We start from the raw sequence: 18387 nt of genomic DNA on the forward strand, positions 1-18387 counted from the left end.
TCCCACCCACTCCATGAGCTGCTGGACAGACTCAGGAGCACCTTCAGCCAGAGACTGCTGGCACCAAGATGCTCCACAGAGAAGAAGTCTTTCCTACCTGTGAGCATCAGTCTCTACAACTCCTCCCTCAAAATATCTGACACTCCAAGTCAAGTCCAGTAGCCATCGAACTGGCTTGTGCAATACATAAGTTAAATCTTCCACACATGCATACTGCACTTTAAACATCAGTGTATTCTCTGTACAGTCTCTCAAAGACTACATTCTTTACAAAGACTTAATTCTTTTATAAGGTTTTAGATTTACATATTGCATGGTTCACTGTTACTTGGCTTTTATTGTACTGTTACTGGTTTTGTTTAACTGTTTATACATGTGCATATAGTGTTAAAATAGGATATCGTATAGGTGTATAGTGTTAAAGTTTTGTTACTTACCGTTTACATGTACATCTAAACTATGGGCTTTAACTTGAGTAAATGTTACTTTCCACCGTTGAGTTTGTCTCCACACTCCAAAAGAAGGAACGCTGAGGTGTTTAATATGAAAATAACTATGATTTTACTACATCATTTGCTCAGACGGTATTTGTGGTCAGGCAGGGCTGCATGCATGCGGTGTGTGCAGCTTCACTCTCCGCGGCAGTAGGTGGCGCTGTGCGCCTCGTACTTGTTTCTGAGCATCGTCAAAGATCCAGGCGATGAAGCCGTGTGGAGCCGAGTGGACGGAGCAGGGAGCGGGCACAGAAGAAGAAGAAGAAGAAGAAGAAGAAGAAGAAGAAGAAGAGGAGGAGGAGGAGGTGACCACTTAGCAAACTCTCCGCCGGAGCTACATCTGCCACAGACCGACAGCCCTGCACTCTGACCGGCTCGTCGCTTGAACGGGAGACAAGACTAAACATTTCACGCATGGCGCACACTCGCCTGGATACGCTGACTTCTCGGCTGTGTTGAATATTTGCGACTTCAATCCAGCTGCAACAACAACAACAACAACAACAACAACAACATCTGGCTAACGAGCTGCTAGCAGCGTCAGCTGTCACCCCGGAAGGCCGCCGCGGAGGCACCGGGGCCGGGCGGGGACTGAACTTTCTGTGTCCGCGTCTGGACCGAGCCGACACCGCTCACAGCCAATGATTTAAACCTGAGACATATCGGTAAGAATGGAGTCCTCTTTGGGGATATGCGACGAGACGTGCTTGGCAATATCCTTTTAAAAAAAATATATATAAAAAATTAAGTTACAACCTTTTTTTTTGTGTTTGTTTGTTTTAGCTCGCTGGCTAACGTTAGCTTCACTGTGTCATTTTCTCAGCTAGCACGTCGGCTAACTTGAAATGATTTGACGACAACCTACGTGGATTGTGTTTTAGGTGTTTTAGTAGCTAGATTATTATTTTTTTTACGAGCTAACCATGCCTGTACACCCACTGTGAGTGACGTTAGCCACCGAGCTGCTTTCATGGTCGTCATCTGTAGCATGGCTTCATCTTCACACATTATTAACTCCTGAGCACTTTTCAGTCTCAACACACTCACGCATACTAACTCACAAAGCCTCACACTGATATCAATCAAGGCCAATGCCTGCCTACCTGTTGATTTTTTTAATAATAATAATAAGTCAGTGCTTGTGATGTCCAAGCGCCTTTCTCATCCTCAGTCCAAAATAATTCCTTGATTGTGACGCTCACACTGTGAGAGGTGAGGAGCTGAGGGCTGGCCAGAAGGAGCCCAGACTACTGTCACTAATTGAGCGCAGTGGAGAGTTTATGTAAGTATCAGCAGCACCTGATGACTGAAAATCTATGTTTTGTTTTTTTTATTTTGGTCGGGGAGTAAGTGAATTTGGTGACACGTCACAGGTCATGTTTGTCGTAGGTGTTCATCCTTTAGCTTCTGATTTATTCTGATGAGATCAAAAAGTTTTTTGACGGCATATCTCGTATATCTGAAACATCCGGCCTCTGTGGACAAACACAGAAAAGCGTTTAGGCGAAATCTAAGATGACAGCGTCCCAAAGATGATTATACAGTTTGCTTATTGTGTTTGTCTTTCATAGTGACTGACATTACAGAAGCGTCGGTATCATTGGAGGCGATTTGTGTGTCTAAATCAAACAGAAGTGCAGTGTTTAGCATTTTTGCATGATCCAGCCAGTACATATTTCAGTGTCAGGTGTCACGAAGCCCGGGCTGAAATAAGTTTAATTGCTGCACGGATTAGTGACTCTACAGGACAGTGCTGCCCCAGGGGGGCTGCAGTGATTTTGTTACATTAGCAGGATTTTAAAACCCCCGGTGTCTTGGCAGCTTCGGCAGCGTTTGTTTTGAAAAAGAGGATGTTGTGGGAGACAGCGGTGGGTGTGTTGAGCCATCAGTGTGGTTTGTACTTGTAGCAGGTTGTGGTGTGCACGAGTGTGAAGGGAGAAAGCAATTACGCCTACCAGCAGCCAGCTCACTTCGCATTACACTGAAATTCTTCACTTAGTCCTGGAGCGTAATGAGACTCACATGGGCACACAAGCTCGGTCCTCAGCTGACTGTCTTACACCCCACACACACACACACACACACACACAAACACAAACACCAAACTCCTCTCCTGACACAGTGGAAAAATGTGACGGTTCATGGATCTCAGGTGCTGTCAGTTTTTAGTCGGTTTAGTTATTACAGGATAAACAAAATAACAGGAGAGGCACATTACAATGCAACAGTCTGATTTTTAGCTCAAACCTATTGAATGTTTAAGCTTAAAGTTAACCTTTGAGTCAGTCTTGGGGAGGATGTACTTGTCTTGTTTGCCAGGGCAGTCTTTTGAAAACTATTCTGTAAGCCACAGTTCATACTTTTGTAGACTTTGCCACTGATGCAGGCCAATTTGCATCTACCTTTAGAAATAAACCCCAAGTTGAAGCAACAGGTCTGACATGCTGTCAGACATGGACTGCTGTGTTGTAATCCTTGACGATGGGACGGTCTCAGTTGTTGATTGTCATGTAGCTAACGATACCAGAGGGGCGGTTGCTGATTCAGGGGAACTGCATGTCCCTCTGACACATTTAGTCCAGCGGTGCTGAATCATTTTCCTCTCCTCAACGGTAATCAGGCATATCGTGAAGTGGAAGGGAAGCGTGGGCGGTGACCAGCAAGCTGCTTTGACCCCTGGCTGTTAGTCAGCCCATTGTTAGAGAGTGAAACATGAGCCGGCCTACATTAGCCCACATCACAGATTTGAATCTGCTTATATTGATTTTCTTTTAATGACCCAAGGCGTAGCTTGTCTGAATGCACTCCTGGTTGCTACCGTGAAGTCTTGTCAACAAACCTGAAGCAGAATGTTAATTTGGAGTCATTGTGTGCTTATTCGAACTTCAACTAAAGGAGATTTTTGCATGCGTGCATGTGCATTTGAGATTTATGTAAATCTTATTATTCACATTTGAATCACTTGATATTTATAATCTAATCCTAATATTAAATTTACCCACATTGCATCTCAAATATTCATTTTCATACTGAACGCATGCTGAGTGCATGACATCGCATAAGAAATGCTGTTATGAAGGAGATTGCTGCAGCTTGTCTGAATATGTTTGTCTCTTAGATGATTTCATTAATAATCTTAAATGACATCAAAACATCACAGAGCTGATGTAAACAGGACTCTGTGCTGTTCTCATACAGACTCGGTGTTTTGGCCACACCGGATGCTGTTGTGTCTCGTCCAGTGGCTCAGCTTTCTATACCCATCAATGGTAATTTTGAAATTGTGCGAGGTATGTGACCTTTTTTTTTGGTTATGTTAATCAAATCAAACAGACTATTCTTCATCTTTTTTGTATTCTTCTGAAAGATGTTTGTCATTCCCGTCAGATAGCTCGATAATAAAGTTGACCCTCACCTCACATTCTTTAAACCAACATGCATAGTAGTGTTACTGTTTACTCAGGGTCACGCCACAATGGCGCCAGAGTGGAAGGGCAGAAAGCATTTCCTCTGCACACGGGAGGTGAAATTTAAAAATCAACACACGCCAACAAGAGCCTGTAGAAATAATTTATAACACCTCGGGTTTACTCCCACAACAGACCTTTGAACTGCATGGCACTGTTTAAACGGTCTTCCCTCTTTCATTTCAGAGGCAGAAGAAGCTCTTCTTATCAACTTGTCAGTAGATTGTAAGTATATTTTTTTAGCTCTCTACTTTTTTTCTGCTTTATTTTCAAACAGATATTTTGTAGAAAATATGTTTTGTTTTTCATCCTTAACACAAGCCGGAAAGAATGATTTTGTTGTGGGAACAAAAAGAGAGCTGGAACATTGTCATTTGTTTGGACACAGACCCTATGCAGCCATGCTACATTTTTAGAGCATGGTTTCAGCCAACTGTCTGTGTCCTTTATTTAGCAGCAGACGCTGGTCATGAGTTACCACGGCTCTCTGAAAAAATGCTGAATTGTCTCACTATTAAATCACTTTGCTTTGTTTTCTGGACAGCCTGCATTTCTAATGTGTTTGCAAAGTCTAAAGGTGTTTAACGTGTGTGTGTGTGTGTGTGTGTGTGTGTGTGTTTTCTGCACTTTTCTCAAGCCTGCGTCAGAATACGAATCAAAGGAGAAAAAGCCCCAGAGCTGCTGTTGGAACTCCAGGATGATGATCGGACTCAGACTTTCCTCACCCAGGTGAAGAGCGCTCAGCAACAAGGTAAGACTCAACTGCCTGTCAGTCGTCTAAAGCAGTTTGATGATGAATTATTTAATCACTCATCTAAGATTTATCCGCTGAGGGTGGATTACACCACTCGCTGATTTCCTGTGTATTCTTGCCACTGACACGCCGGTGGAGACGCTCATTTGGCTGCAAGTTTTGAAATCAGATCCACCTCTGTGTATGCAGCCAGAAAGGACTAAAGCTTACCTAATCGTGCTTTCATTTTTACATTAATGTTTCAGCCATGTAACTGATACTTAAATGGACTTTTTTCGATCACCAAGATATCAGTGGCAGAGAGTGCATGGACCAGTGTGTAATGACACAATTCCTACAGAGTATTGGGACTTTCCTTTTGAGAGCTTTTGTTGAGTTAGCCTAGAAACAAAATATGATACATCTGTTCTATTTAAGGCATGTTTTTATCTGTGTATCTATTCAGTGACTTGAAAAGCAATTGCACATAAAAGTAGGTTTGAGTGTATGATTAAAAAAAAGTGTTTTTTTTTTGTTTATTTCACTGGTGTGTGCTGACACAACAACCTATTATAAGAAACGCTTGATTGGACTTAAAAATCTGATGTTCAGGCACTACTTTTGGAAAATCTGATGTATAGGGCTTTACAGTGCATTCTTTTTCTGCACCCCTGGCAACCTTTTTGTCCGAGAACAGGAGGTTGTGTTCGAAGGTAACAGGACCTGTGCCTTCATGCTCCTCTCCAGTTATAGCCACCCTGTTTGCTGTATACAAACCGTGCATTTGCATACCTGTTTTGCATTTTGGTTGGTTACCTTGCTCAGACAATTAACTCTTAGCACCACCCCAGATTATAGGGTGGTGATGAAATGCTTATAGCTCTTCTGCTTCCTTTGGATGACTGTGCAGATTTCAGGAGCAAAAAGTAAAAGGTGATGAAATACACAAGCAGTTAAAAATGACAGTCATGGGTAAAAATCACTGTTAGATTCATAACTACAGATTTTTTTACGGAGCCATGCAGACTGCTGTGTATTAAACTGTAGTAATCTATAAATGTTCCTGTAATGATCTTAATGTGCACAGTGGCTGATTAAAATCATGTGTTCGTTGCCACCTCACTGAACATCCTGGTGAAATAATAGATGAGAGAGTTGTAATCATTGTAATTATATTCAGAACCTGTTCATCCAGCTTCACAGTTGACACTATCATTTGTCACCCTCTGCTTTCATTCACTAGATGATTGTATGATTGTATAGTAACACACAGAGGCACTGTGTCAACCAGCCTTATTATTTACTGCCATCTTGCTGGCTCATGTCCTTTACTTCCTCTTATGACAACATTGCTCTTCTGGGTGTTGGCTCTTTTTATCAGTGTTCATATTTACATTCGGAGAGGTCCGATGAGACAGGATGTAAATTTACTTAAATAAAGTCACAGGTTTAATAAGGCATACTTGTTTCTATCTGAAGCTGTATAAGCTTGTTGTTCTTTTACACAGTTTAAAGTAATCCCTGGAAATTCTCCTTCGGCCTGAGTAACATTGTGTTGAGTCCGAATCGTGGCGTGCTTCCTCTTGACAATGCTGTTTAATTTTCTCAGTTCAATCTCAGTTCAAACTCACAAAACCCAAAGCGATGGAGCCCCTTGCACCGACAGCCCTGAGAGGACCAGTCCCCATCCCACCACAAAGAGCAAACAAGTCTGCTCACCCTGTGGGCTCTGGAGTCAACCCACCGAAATCTATGAAGTCACTACCTCCCAACCTCAACAATAGCTTCTCAACGAATCAGACTAACACAGGTAAAATATGTATACACTGTTTACATTTTAGAAAAGTCCAACAGTTAAAAAAATGCATCTTAAGTCTTTGTCTCCCATATTAGTTTCTGTTAGATTGAGTTCTCTGCTTTTGAACTTACTTTTTCTGAAGATCCAGTTCAGTCGCTCGCCTCAGACTTTGGCTTTGAGGAAAGCTTCAACCACACTCTCAAAGTGGAGGAAAAGAAGAACCATCAGAATCGCATCGTGGCATCAAGGGAGCCTCCTCCTGTCCCTCCTCTACCTCCTCGCAAAGCCTCCTACACTCCATCCAATCCTCTGCCGCCTCCTCCACCAGTCCCTAAAGAGAGAGCTGTCTCCCTACAGGCCAAAGACAACTCCTTCATCACAAGCAAACCAGAGTGAGTTCACCCACAATGACAAGTTTACTGGACACTCTGTAAACTGGTAATTCATGGCTGCTGGCTGATTTTGTACCTGCCCTTCAGGAGGCTTAGTGTAATCTGTCTAAAATATTGTGTGTGTTTAATAATACCTTCTTCTTTTTTTACCATTCTAGTAGTTACAGGTCAGGGTTTGACCGTGTGGAGAGGCAACCATCTTGGTGCGACAGCCCCACCACCAACAGCATGAGGCAGGCTATGTTCTCCAGCCAGGCGGGACAAAGAGAATACCTCATCAAACACCGTCTCGGAAAGAAGGAGAATGAGTATGTGGACATCGAGACCTTCAGGTGAGAGCAACAGCTTTATTCTGTCTTTATATAGAAATATAATATAATATAAATTTAAATGCTGCCCCTGGACACATTAACCCTGTATTGTACATAAATGCTGTTTTTTGTTTTGTTTAGGTTTTTCACAGGAACGTGGAACGTGAACGGTCAGTCTCCAGACAGCAGCCTGGAGCCGTGGCTCTGCTGTGACACAGAACCTCCCGATATTTATGCTCTGGGGTAAGTGAGAATTTATCATACAGTATATTTCTGACCATCAGCTCATAGGTATTGTCTTCTGCTCCCGCTCTCTTCAATGACATCCAATATGGTGACTTGGTTTATGACTCTAGTTTTCAAGAACTGGACCTGAGCACTGAAGCTTTCTTCTACATGGACTCTTCCAAGGAGCAGCTGTGGGTGGAAGCCGTGGAGAGGAGTTTGCACCCAAAAGCCAGTTACAAGAAGGTGAGTCAAGAGACTTCCTGGAAGATGAGGTGGAAAGGGTCATCCACTGATCACACAGTTGGTGGTTCGATTTCCCAACTTCTCCTTTCCTCGTGTCGAAGTGTCCATGGTCAGACCAACACTTTGTATGCTAGCTCGTTGCCGTCTGTATATAAACGCAGCAATTCAACAAAACAAACAGGATTCCAGCCCTCACAGACAAATATCATCTTGTTTATTATGGTATAAGCTATAAAATCTGCATAAATGACCTTTTACAAATAGGTGAGGATCAGACAGCAATCAGCCAACACAATATAACTGAATAGTCAAATACATCTGTCAAAGAAGCACCCATAAGCTGATGAAGGAAGTGTGACAACCAAAATAAATAAAAACACAGCTGAAAAGGTAAATATGACTATAAATATTTAGAAACCTTTCATAGTAAGTTACATGGTGTGTGGCCTAGTTAGGAAAATAGTCATTGTTCCTGTAATTCCCTGTTCTAATAGAGTTTTATAGCTGCTCATTTTTTTTTACAAATGTAATTTGACTCCATTATAGTCTGATCTCATTTTATGGGATTTATCCGTTTCTCTTGGTGGTTTCAGTCCTTATTTTACATATTGAGTACAGTTTTAAGCAGGTGCAAGGGTATCATTAGTTTTCTTAAATGGAGGTCATGTTCTTAAATATAACTCACTATGAAGGTTTTCCACTGGTAAAGGTACTAACCTGCTTTTTTTTTTTCTGTTTTTTTTTCTGTTTACAGGTTCGGATCATACGACTAGTTGGGATGATGCTCGTGGTCTTTGTGAAAAAGACACACAAACATCACATAAAAGAAGTGGCTGCAGAGCATGTGGGGACAGGGATCATGGGAAAAATGGTTTGTTCACACCAAACTCAACAACCAACCGTTGCAAAATGTGATAAATGTTTTATTTTTCCTGGAAGTGCAGTAGCTCATGAGAAAGGAGTAAAAAAATGCTGAAGACAAACTGAACTTGGCTCCAGATCTGCACAGATGACTCCTTGTCTCCTTGTCTGATTACAATATTCACAGTATGCTGCACTTGGCTTCTGTTTGATTTGTTTATTATTGAATATGTTACATAGACTTTATCCCTGCATGTATTTGCATAAATTTAAATAAGAATGTTAAAATGTCAGCTTGATTTTAGTTTTTTTTCCTGTTTTGCAGGGAAACAAAGGAGGCGTGGCAGTGAGGTTTGTTTTCCACAACACGAGCTTCTGCATCGTCAACTCTCATCTGGCAGCACACGTGGAAGACTTCGAGCGCCGCAACCAGGATTATAAAGACATATGCGCCCGCATGACCTTCCACCTACTGGACCATCCGCCACTCAGTATCGTCAAGCACGAGTGAGTCATTCCTGTCCAGAGTGAGAACAGCTTTGAATTAACACTCGCTGGTTATGTCTGTCTCATCTTGACTTAATCTGTCATTATGTTTAGTAGCTTTGCAAACAAATGAGCTTCAGACTACATATGCTGCTGTGAATCTGTTGTTTTTAAACTTCCTCTGTCTTTTCTTGTGTTTCAGTGTCGTAATATGGCTCGGGGATTTAAACTACCGACTGTTCATGTACGATGCTGCTATGGTCAAACAGCACATTGTTAAGAACGAGTTAAAAAAGCTTCAGGAGGTTGATCAGGTTAGAGGCTGCTTAGTGTTTTCTCTAAACCTAATTGTTTTGCACTGATGACCAATGGCTTGAAGAAAACCTTTACTTGTTTTTAACTTTAGGAACAGAAAAAATGCCACTGCTCACTGCTTTAGTTTCTATAATTAGCTACAGTTCCCTCTTTAGCAGTTTAAGTATTAGTTGAATAATTTGTTGAGTATTCATTCATTTCATTTCACACAAAATATTAGTATTAGTATAGTATTTTGCCCCTGAGTGAGGCTTAAGTGTAGCTTACATGTTTCTCTTCTTCTTGTACAATGTATAAGGAAAAGCTCTGCCACGTGGTTTCCTATCGAACTCTGTGTGAAAATAATGAACAATAAATGATTATGTTTTGACTCTTGCACCATGAAATACATTCAATTGTTGCCACTTTTCATTATGTAGCTGAACATTCAGAGGCAGACGAAGAGAGCCTTCACAGACTTCATGGAGGGAGAGATCAACTTCATTCCCACATATAAGTACGACCCCAAGACAGATCGATGGGATTCAAGGTAAAAACATCTTTCATTTAACGATTAAATACACAAACTCACTCCAGGATTGGCTTTTTTTATTACAATTGTAAGTCTCCCTCTGGAATCCCGATTCAATTTTCCTAGTATGGAAATCTTTTCTAGCCTTATCATTACACCAATACAGAGTCAGCAGTACTGTATGTGTGTGTCTGATGTGTGACCCTTAACTTTGCTGATGAAACTGTTATTGCTTTCCTGTAGTGGGAAGTGCCGAGTTCCAGCTTGGTGTGACAGAATCCTGTGGAGGGGCAACAATGTCAAGCAGCTCAAATACCGAAGTCACATGGAGCTGCAAACTAGTGACCATAAGCCTGTCAGCTCCCTCTTTAGCGTTGGGGTAAGAAGCTGTGTTGTCCAGTAACAAATCCTAAACAGATAAATATGTATGACTTTGATGCAATACTTTTTTTAAATTGATTTTTAAAAACAAATAATTTGTGTCACAGGTTAAAGTGGTAAATGAGGAGCGCCACAAAAAGGTGTTTGAGGAAATCGTTCGGGCAATGGACAGAATGGAGAATGACTTCCTTCCATCTGTAACTCTGAGCAGGAGAGAGGTAAAAATTGTTATGGGATTTTCTATCCTTAGGTCACACGAGGTCACATGTGGGCCTTTAGGTCCTCGGCAGTATTAGTTGTTTGGCTTTGGTTGGGAGCAGTAGGTGCCAGTCTATCTCAACACTGTGGCCAGGGTTGTAGAGACCTGTTGCTGCCTTCTTAGACATAATAAATAGCTTGCAGTTGACGTCCAATCTGCGTAAACAGACATCTGTGTCTCCAGACTAGAATATGTTGACAATAACACCTGCATGAGTAGAGACATTCTCTTTGACTAATTCTGGGCGTATAGTATTTGTGGTGTTATCTTGGGGTTCAAAGTTTATCCACTAGCACGAGTTCGGGAGAATGTGAGACGGACTCAGGCACATCTGATGAACTTTGAGAGTGTCTCTAATTCTCCTTGATCAAGCGTCAATAAATAATACAGCATAAGACATCAGAGGCTCCTGAACACTTTCTTTCCTCCTGACCTCAACATTGACCTTTGACTTCAGCGATTTCTCCACAACAAAAATAAAGTCTTCGCACGTGTGTGATCTAATCACTAATAACTTTAAAAAAAAAGAGAAGCCTGTCATTAATGTTGCCTCTCCTTCCTCGTCCTGCAGTTTACATTTGAGCAAGTGAAATTCCGGCAGCTCCAGAAGGAGCGCTTCCAGATAACAAACGACGGGCAGGTCCCCTGTCACTTTGCCTTCATCCCCAAACTCAATGACTCGCAGTATTGCAAGGCTTGGCTCCGTGCAGAACCAAGCGATGGATTCTTAGAGCCGAGTAAGTCCTTTTTTATCTCAATAAATCCCTCTGCCTTCAAGATTTTCTTTAGGCGTGTTACCTTGAATTTTACATTCATAATACAATTTAATGAAGCAGCTTGTGGGGAAAAGTGGATAACCAGTGATCAAAATCAACAGATAGTTGCTAATTGTTGTGTATTTTCTTGCAAACAAATGTTCCTTTTTTTTAGTTTTTAATGTCTCTTGAGTTAGCAATAAAACCGCCTGACAGTGTTTTCATCAAATATTCAGTTTAGGAGGTTCAACTCTTTTCTTATCTTCCTGAGCAGATGAGACCCTGGAGATCTATCTGGAGGTGTATGTCAGTAAAGACTCTGTCACGCTGCTGAACTCCGGAGAGGATGCCATAGAGGACATTCTGGTGCTCCATCTGGACCGTGGCAAGGACTACTTCATTACCATCTCTGGCAACTACCTGCCCAGCTGCTTTGGCACCTCGCTGGAGACTCTGTGCCGCATGAAAAAGCCCATCAGAGAGATCCCCATCACCAAACTCATTGACCTGGTGAGGAAAAGCTAGTCCAGCGCTCATGAAAAGGGAAATCTAATCAGACTGGTTCATAGTGATGGGATTAGTGAACAGGGACATATTTTACTCAGATTAGTTGAAACATAAACTTTCCTCTACACAGAGCAGTTTAGCTCAGGTTGAAATCTGATGGCTGCTCCTCACTCTGTAGCTCTTCACTACCTGAAACCTGAGTGGGGACGCGTGAGGACTTGTTCTCTCCCGCAGGGGGAACTCAGTCACTCAGAGAGCCTATATTTGGAGAGCATAAAATGTCTCAACATGTATATTTCTGGCTAAGAGGGGCCATGGGAATGAGGAAGTGGCAAAGGTGGCAGGGAGCTCCTGAAAAACAGGGAAAACTGACTCAAGTTATGCCCATATATAAATATATAAATAGACTCCTCTGGTCTTAACACATCCACCTCTGTCTGTTTCCATAGTGCTATTTTTGACTTTATCTGGTTTGGCTTGGGAATATAGTACTACTATCATTTAGTGCTCTTCTATTTCTGTTTAAACTATTCCACTTTCCTTCTGGCCTTGTGGACTTGATGAATGATTCATTCAAGAACAATCTGTAATCTATCTGCTCTTCTGATTCTGTGTTTAAGCATACCTCTCCTATATACTTTGTTCTTTTGTTCCCCCTTCATCGCCTCTCCTTGCCTTGATCATTCTTTCCATATCTTCACTGTGGTTGTGGGCTGACTTCTTGCTCAGGGAGAGGACAGCTACATGGACAAGGTAAAATATTAACAACAATGCTGATCAGCTACAGAGGCAAATCGGGGGGTCAATATCAGGTTATAACAGGATATGATATCAGCAAAAGCAATAGTGTAGGCTGCGTACTGTCATTGTGTTTGATCAGCAGTTTTATATCACTCTGCCAATATAAACACTCACCATAAAATACAGTTCCTCTTCTGAATGAAGCAATAGAATACAAATACTTAATAATTCATTTTCCAAATTACATTAGTGTAAAGACTGAAAGTATAGGATACAGATAGCCGCCTTTTTTCTAAAGTAGATAAATATGTGATTACGGGTGTTCAGCCAGAAAACAGCCTTGTGATTAAAAACAACGCAAGAGGTTACTGCAAGCCTTTTGCTTGACATGAAGTCTGATCGTTCTGCTCTGAGTAATAGATCCATAAATCTGAAGGTTCAAAATGCTGCCAGCAACAGTTATTTAGCTTGAAAGGCTGCCAGTAGTTGTTTTTAAAACTTTGGATAGCTCTTTGCCCATGCCTCCAGTCTTAATGCTAATCACCTCTTAGCTTTAGCTCCATATTTGATACACAGACACAAGAGTGGTGTTGAACTCCTCATCTAACTCTCAGGAAGTGTACTTCGTTTAGATGTTTCCTTTAGAATACAGTGAAATACAAAACCCGCTGATTACACCTTGGGTGGATTTAAAGAGTGGCTTCACCAGCTAATCAGAAAATTGAATCAGTGCATACCTGCTCTACATTTCGGAAAGCTGACAAGGGCAACAAATGATAACCCACAGGGCAAGCGCAGAGCAGACCATGCCAGCTTACTTCTAATCTCTGTGTGTGGATCATTCACCCGTTAAATCTCCCCTGACCCAGTGAGGACAAGGTACACAGGTCCAATGAAATTTAGGCACACAACAGCACACTAAATCTCATTTCACAGCAGGTCTCCCCCGTTGCACAGCTCCCACATACACACGATTAAAGCTAATGAGAGGAAGTATTAGGGGTCCGTTCAGCTTAGCTCAAACACTCCTGTGAAACCAAATGACAAGTCTCCTCTTCTATTTTATAACTTGCTACTGATCAGGGAAACTGAATATCTGCACGAGTAAACAGATATCCACTTAGAATATAAATTAGGCTGTGTTTCTTGACAATGTCGCAGTTTATAGATGAAGTATTGATGCTTTCTTTGTCTTAAATCCTCTCTGGAAGATTCACTGCACTGTAAATACCTCAATAGGGTCACAGTAGAAGCTAGCATTGTCCACCCTTAAAGGCGCACTCCAGTTTCCCCTGCATTTATGTGCAGCCTTACTAGCTGTGGTTATTTTTGGATGTCTCTCGTGAGTCTCGGGGATCCATTTGCAGAGACAAAAAGAATGTGATATCCACTCCTGTCTAAAATGGCTCTCCTTCAAGTTTCCAGACCCCAGAGATAATCCTGACCTCACTGCTGCTCCTATTCCATCACTAATTGATCACTTGGGTCATGTGCAGTCATTCTAGTAGTGTCTATAAATCACACAGTGAGGGAATCATATCTGAATGAATTCAGATCATTTTTCCCTGCAAATGAATAAATAGGAACATGTATTTTATTCCAGGAAATACTCTAATGTCTCTGCGACGATTTTTCAGTGTCAGACATAGTGACTGTGTTATCTCTCATCAGGAAAAGTCAAAGGTAAACTTCCTGATGATGGATGGCGCTGGCACGGAGGACAAACCTCTAAAGATCCCCAAGGAGGTGTGGATTCTTGTCAACCACCTCTTCACAAAGTCCTGTGATCAGGTGAGAAGGCCACAGCTGATAAAGCACTCGCTACAACAAAAGGATGTTTATCACTGGCAGGTGTGACAGTGAACGTGAGGGATGAAGCTCATTGATGTGGTGGTGTTAATACTTAGAAATGTTTGGAAAAAAACGGCTTGTCTTGTAACAGATAGGTGGGTAATACTGACAAAATAGCATTTTTTTACCAATGATAAACATAATATGGTATTGAAGGAATCTTTCCATATTGTATTGCTCATTCTATAACAAGAAACTCGAGCAATGTTTTGTGAGGGCATGATTTTATGTGTATTACGGGACAGGAGACCAAATTCTTGTTTGCAATGTAAGACGTTATGTTCATGTCCTGACAAATGTATCACCAGTACAATGGTATTTCTTTTGGTATCCATGTGAGCTGTGCATGACACAATAACTACCTAACTATAGAGATTACTATATGATACTATTTGGATTCGGAGTTACTTGTGTGAACTGGTTTTAAATGTTCCATATCTGTTTCTGAATCTCTCCCAGGAGGACTTGTTCCAGACACCAGGCCTGCAGGAGGAGCTGCAGAGCATCATCGACTGTCTGGACACCAGCATCCCAGACTCCATCTGTATCCTTGTTTCTGAAGCCAGTCCAACAAGCCCAGTCCTGGAATCAGTGAAATGATAAACATCAACACATGGACCCTGCTGTGCCTTTGGCCGCAAGGATGTTTAAGGATTACCGTGATAATAATAGCAGTAAAAATAGTCATGTGACCTTGTGGTGTTGGGAAGTCTGAGTGAGAGGAGTTCATTTGCAGCTAGTGAGCTTGTTGGCTACAAATGTACAGACAGAAACAGGATCCAGAAATGATTATACTGGATCACTTTTGTTTATCATATTAATACACAGATCAAGCCTACACTTGCTTGTTCTTCCCTAACTCTCCCTGTAGTCGGTTGTAACCACTCTGTAGCAGAGGCTCTGTTGATCTTCTTGGAGGCTTTGCCGGAGCCAGTGGTGTGTTATGAACTTTACCAACGGTGCCTAGACTGCGCTCATGACAGCCGCCTCTGCAAACAGGTACAGTGACTACACCTAAAACACCACGCAGTTCCCTTTTCACTCTGCAGATTGCTGTATGACGTGGCCCACATGGGCGTTGTTTTTATTACAGGTGTTTTTCATGTAACTATATAGAAGAGAATGCATAATGTTGTATTTTATTTCAGTAGTGTGTCTGACTAATCTTTGTCTACGTTTGATAATTGACAGTTGATCTCCCAGTTGCCCCGGGCCCACCGCAACGTGTTTCGCTACTTGATGGCCTTTCTGAAGGAACTTCTTAAGCACTCACACAACAACAACCTAACAGCCAGCCTCATCGGTATGAAATAAATGCCTCCTTCTTTAATGTTTGCTATGTTTTAATAGCCCATTGAAGTTTTCATTCACAAAAAGAATATAAAATGTGCTTTTTTTATGGTGTTTTTATCAGTTACTCTTTTACAATACTTCAAATTCAAGCTAGAAACAAAACTTCTTCCATGCGGTTGAAGCAGTTTGTACTACACCTTGTTTAAAGGCTGCATGGGCGATGCAGCTGTAGTGCACTAATTATTTGCTCTACCATGCCTCCTTATGGAAGGCAGCATGCTAAATATCCTGACTGTTTTAGAGTTCATTGTCTCTAGACACAGCTGATTATACAGAACATGTAAAAGGTCAGTCTCTTTTCTTTAACTTTTTGTCCTGTTCTTGTATTTTAGCAACACTCTTTGCCAGCCTCCTAATCAGACCGCCTCCCAACCTGGTGAGCAGGCAGACACCACAAGACCGGCAGAAAGCCATCGACTTCATTCTGGGTTTCCTCATGGCAGGAGACGAGGAGTAGTAAGCGTCAGTCGTGACGTCAGTCGGGTTTGGAGTTGATTCCCAACCTGGCTTACTGTTGGACCTGTAGGACACTGTGTAACATGATCTACTTGGTATTTTGTCATCTACTGGAGACCAGTGTGGCAGTTTTGCACACCACCATTCACAAACTCTTATGTTAGAGGAAATCTTCCATTAGAAGTGTGATGATTTTACCGAGTGTCATATCTTCAGTTCATTCACAGAGTGACCACTCGCTGGATTTGGAAGCCCTTGGGAGAGGTTTGAACTGACGCCTTTGCACTTTCTGAAGACCTAAAGGCTCCGTGCCTCCAAACTAGAGTTGTCCTCGTCCTCAGCTAGCCCTTCTTATTGTAGGTGCTCATGCCAAAATAACCCCTGAACAGTGAGTGTAATGAATGTGAAAACACTATGTATCCATGAGTGAAAGACTCAGTTACACTAAAGAAAAGGAAGTCCCTGAAGGGAATTCCTGAAGTTTTAATAAGTAGACTGAATACTAGTATATGGTTTAAAGCATAAATTAGTTTATAATGGGATAATTGTGGAAATCTATATACTGAGAATGTTTAAGCTTAAGATAAACCATGACAATCATCTATTTTGCAGAATTTTAACTAAGTGATAAAAACTCTGCGAGCATTACCATCCCCATTGTATTGTTGTAACTGTTATTTATATATATTTTTTTCTTTTGCACCATCTGAACAATTTTTTTGGTTTCTACTACACTTTTTTTAAATTTTCAGCTCTGCATTGGTTTGTAAATGATGTCATCTGAAATATTCATCGCTCGTTTTTATCGTCCTGTTCTAGAAAACGTGAACGTTTGCTGTGTTGTTGTGTAACTATCAGCCTGTGACCCTTACATCTTTTTGCCATTTCCTCTTGAGTTACAAAACAAGTCTGTTAACACACTAACTTCCTGGTCGACCGGAATTAAGTGAGGAGTCACCCTCTGTGGTTCTCGATGTCTTAAAATGTGTAAATAGTTTCTGTTTTCTGGGTATTCGATTGTCGGTATGGTGGTGCAAATCTGTGATGGTGTCTACTGTTTGTCATGAAGGTGGTACTGTTATTGTCTGTGTTTGTCTTTTTTTTTTTTTTCCTCGCTTCTGCCACATCTTTAGAGCTCATTATTTGTTGTTTGAGGCCCGTGTGATGCCAACACACAGCCGGTGTGTTCCTCATGGTAAATGCAGATGCGTAATACTTTTTGTTTTAAGTGATGCAGCATTTTCTGGATGCAAGTCTAGCAAGATTTAATGGCTCATTACTCTGCAGGATACAGCCTGTCTTTGTGCACCTTTCTCATTTGTGCCACAGAGGATTTTTTTTTTCTTCCTGCAGTCACTGTTGCAAAACATGTCATGGTTATTGAAATGAGGAACTTCTCTGCGGTGTATAATGAACAGTGTTTCCTCTTCAATGGTTTTACCCAAGACGTGTCAGCATTAGCTTTCCCAGAGGAGCATTTGTGACATAATTTGCCCTTGTTCAGTATCTCCTGTAATGTAATAATGCCAGAAACTTCAGAAGATTTCATGTTTGGAGATAATGTGATAACACTGACAATCATGGCACTTATACAGACGCCTGCCGGGCAGAAGTTTCGCTATGCGTAGTTTCTTCTGCCTTATTGCCATCATGTACTAGATTCTGCTGTTGGTCTAAATCATGCCGAGCTTTGCCAAAAGGTGGCTTGGGCCTGAAGGAACAGTTCCTGGTGTTTCAGATTTGGGAGCCATTATAATAGCCATTTATTTATTCACTTTGTCTGTAGAAATACTACCATCATCATGTCAAACACAGAATCAATATAATCAATAACCTCTGATTTTAAGTGTTAGTCTTATGCCACTGTACCAGCTGATGTATTTGTATGGAGTCATTGTGCTTTTTGTCTTCAGTTTTGTCACAATCTGTTCAAGAAATTAAGGTACGTTTTAAAGGTACACAAGGAAACACTTGCACCTGTTTTCAACTTTTCAGATTTTTTTGGTGCTTTTAATTTATTTAACAGAAATAAAACTGTGTATAAAGCTGTTTTGTTGTCCCATTGTCTTTTTGACGGCTTCTTATTTAGATAAGACAGGAAAAACAACAGTTGTACACTCATTTTTGGGGCTCACTCTTCCAGGTACACGTGAAATCGTTACTAGCTGATGTTCACGCTATAATTGGCGAGCTCTGTGGCCGGTGAGAGATCCTTCACTTCAGTGCTACATTCTCAATCCCTGTG

At 41.4% G+C, this 18387-nt stretch overlaps 1 protein-coding gene across 2 annotated transcripts; it reads left to right on the forward strand.

Annotated features, from left to right (window-relative positions):
• The first annotated feature begins 641 nt into the window (after positions 1-641).
• ocrl (OCRL inositol polyphosphate-5-phosphatase) lies at positions 642-18191 on the forward strand. Of its 2 annotated transcripts, XM_019278418.2 has the most exons (24): positions 642-1207; positions 1697-1776; positions 3693-3784; positions 4148-4186; positions 4599-4712; positions 6304-6504; positions 6635-6884; positions 7043-7216; positions 7337-7438; positions 7552-7666; positions 8421-8537; positions 8853-9034; positions 9216-9327; positions 9748-9857; positions 10083-10218; positions 10328-10438; positions 11051-11216; positions 11509-11744; positions 12471-12494; positions 14154-14273; positions 14793-14877; positions 15205-15332; positions 15525-15636; positions 16019-18191. In XM_019278418.2, the coding sequence occupies exons 1-24, from the start codon at positions 1166-1168 to the stop codon at positions 16141-16143; spliced, it is 2973 nt and encodes a 990-aa protein (XP_019133963.1). In that variant the 5' UTR covers positions 642-1165; the 3' UTR covers positions 16144-18191. The 2 variants fall into 2 exon arrangements, with proteins under 2 accessions (XP_019133963.1, XP_019133964.1); XM_019278419.2 differs by lacking the exon at positions 12471-12494 and having other exon boundaries at positions 643-1207.
• Positions 18192-18387: the final 196 nt, after the last annotated feature.

The sequence above is a fragment of the Larimichthys crocea genome, chromosome I (genome assembly GCF_000972845.2).
Source record: "Larimichthys crocea isolate SSNF chromosome I, L_crocea_2.0, whole genome shotgun sequence".
NCBI lineage: Eukaryota > Metazoa > Chordata > Actinopteri > Sciaenidae > Larimichthys > Larimichthys crocea.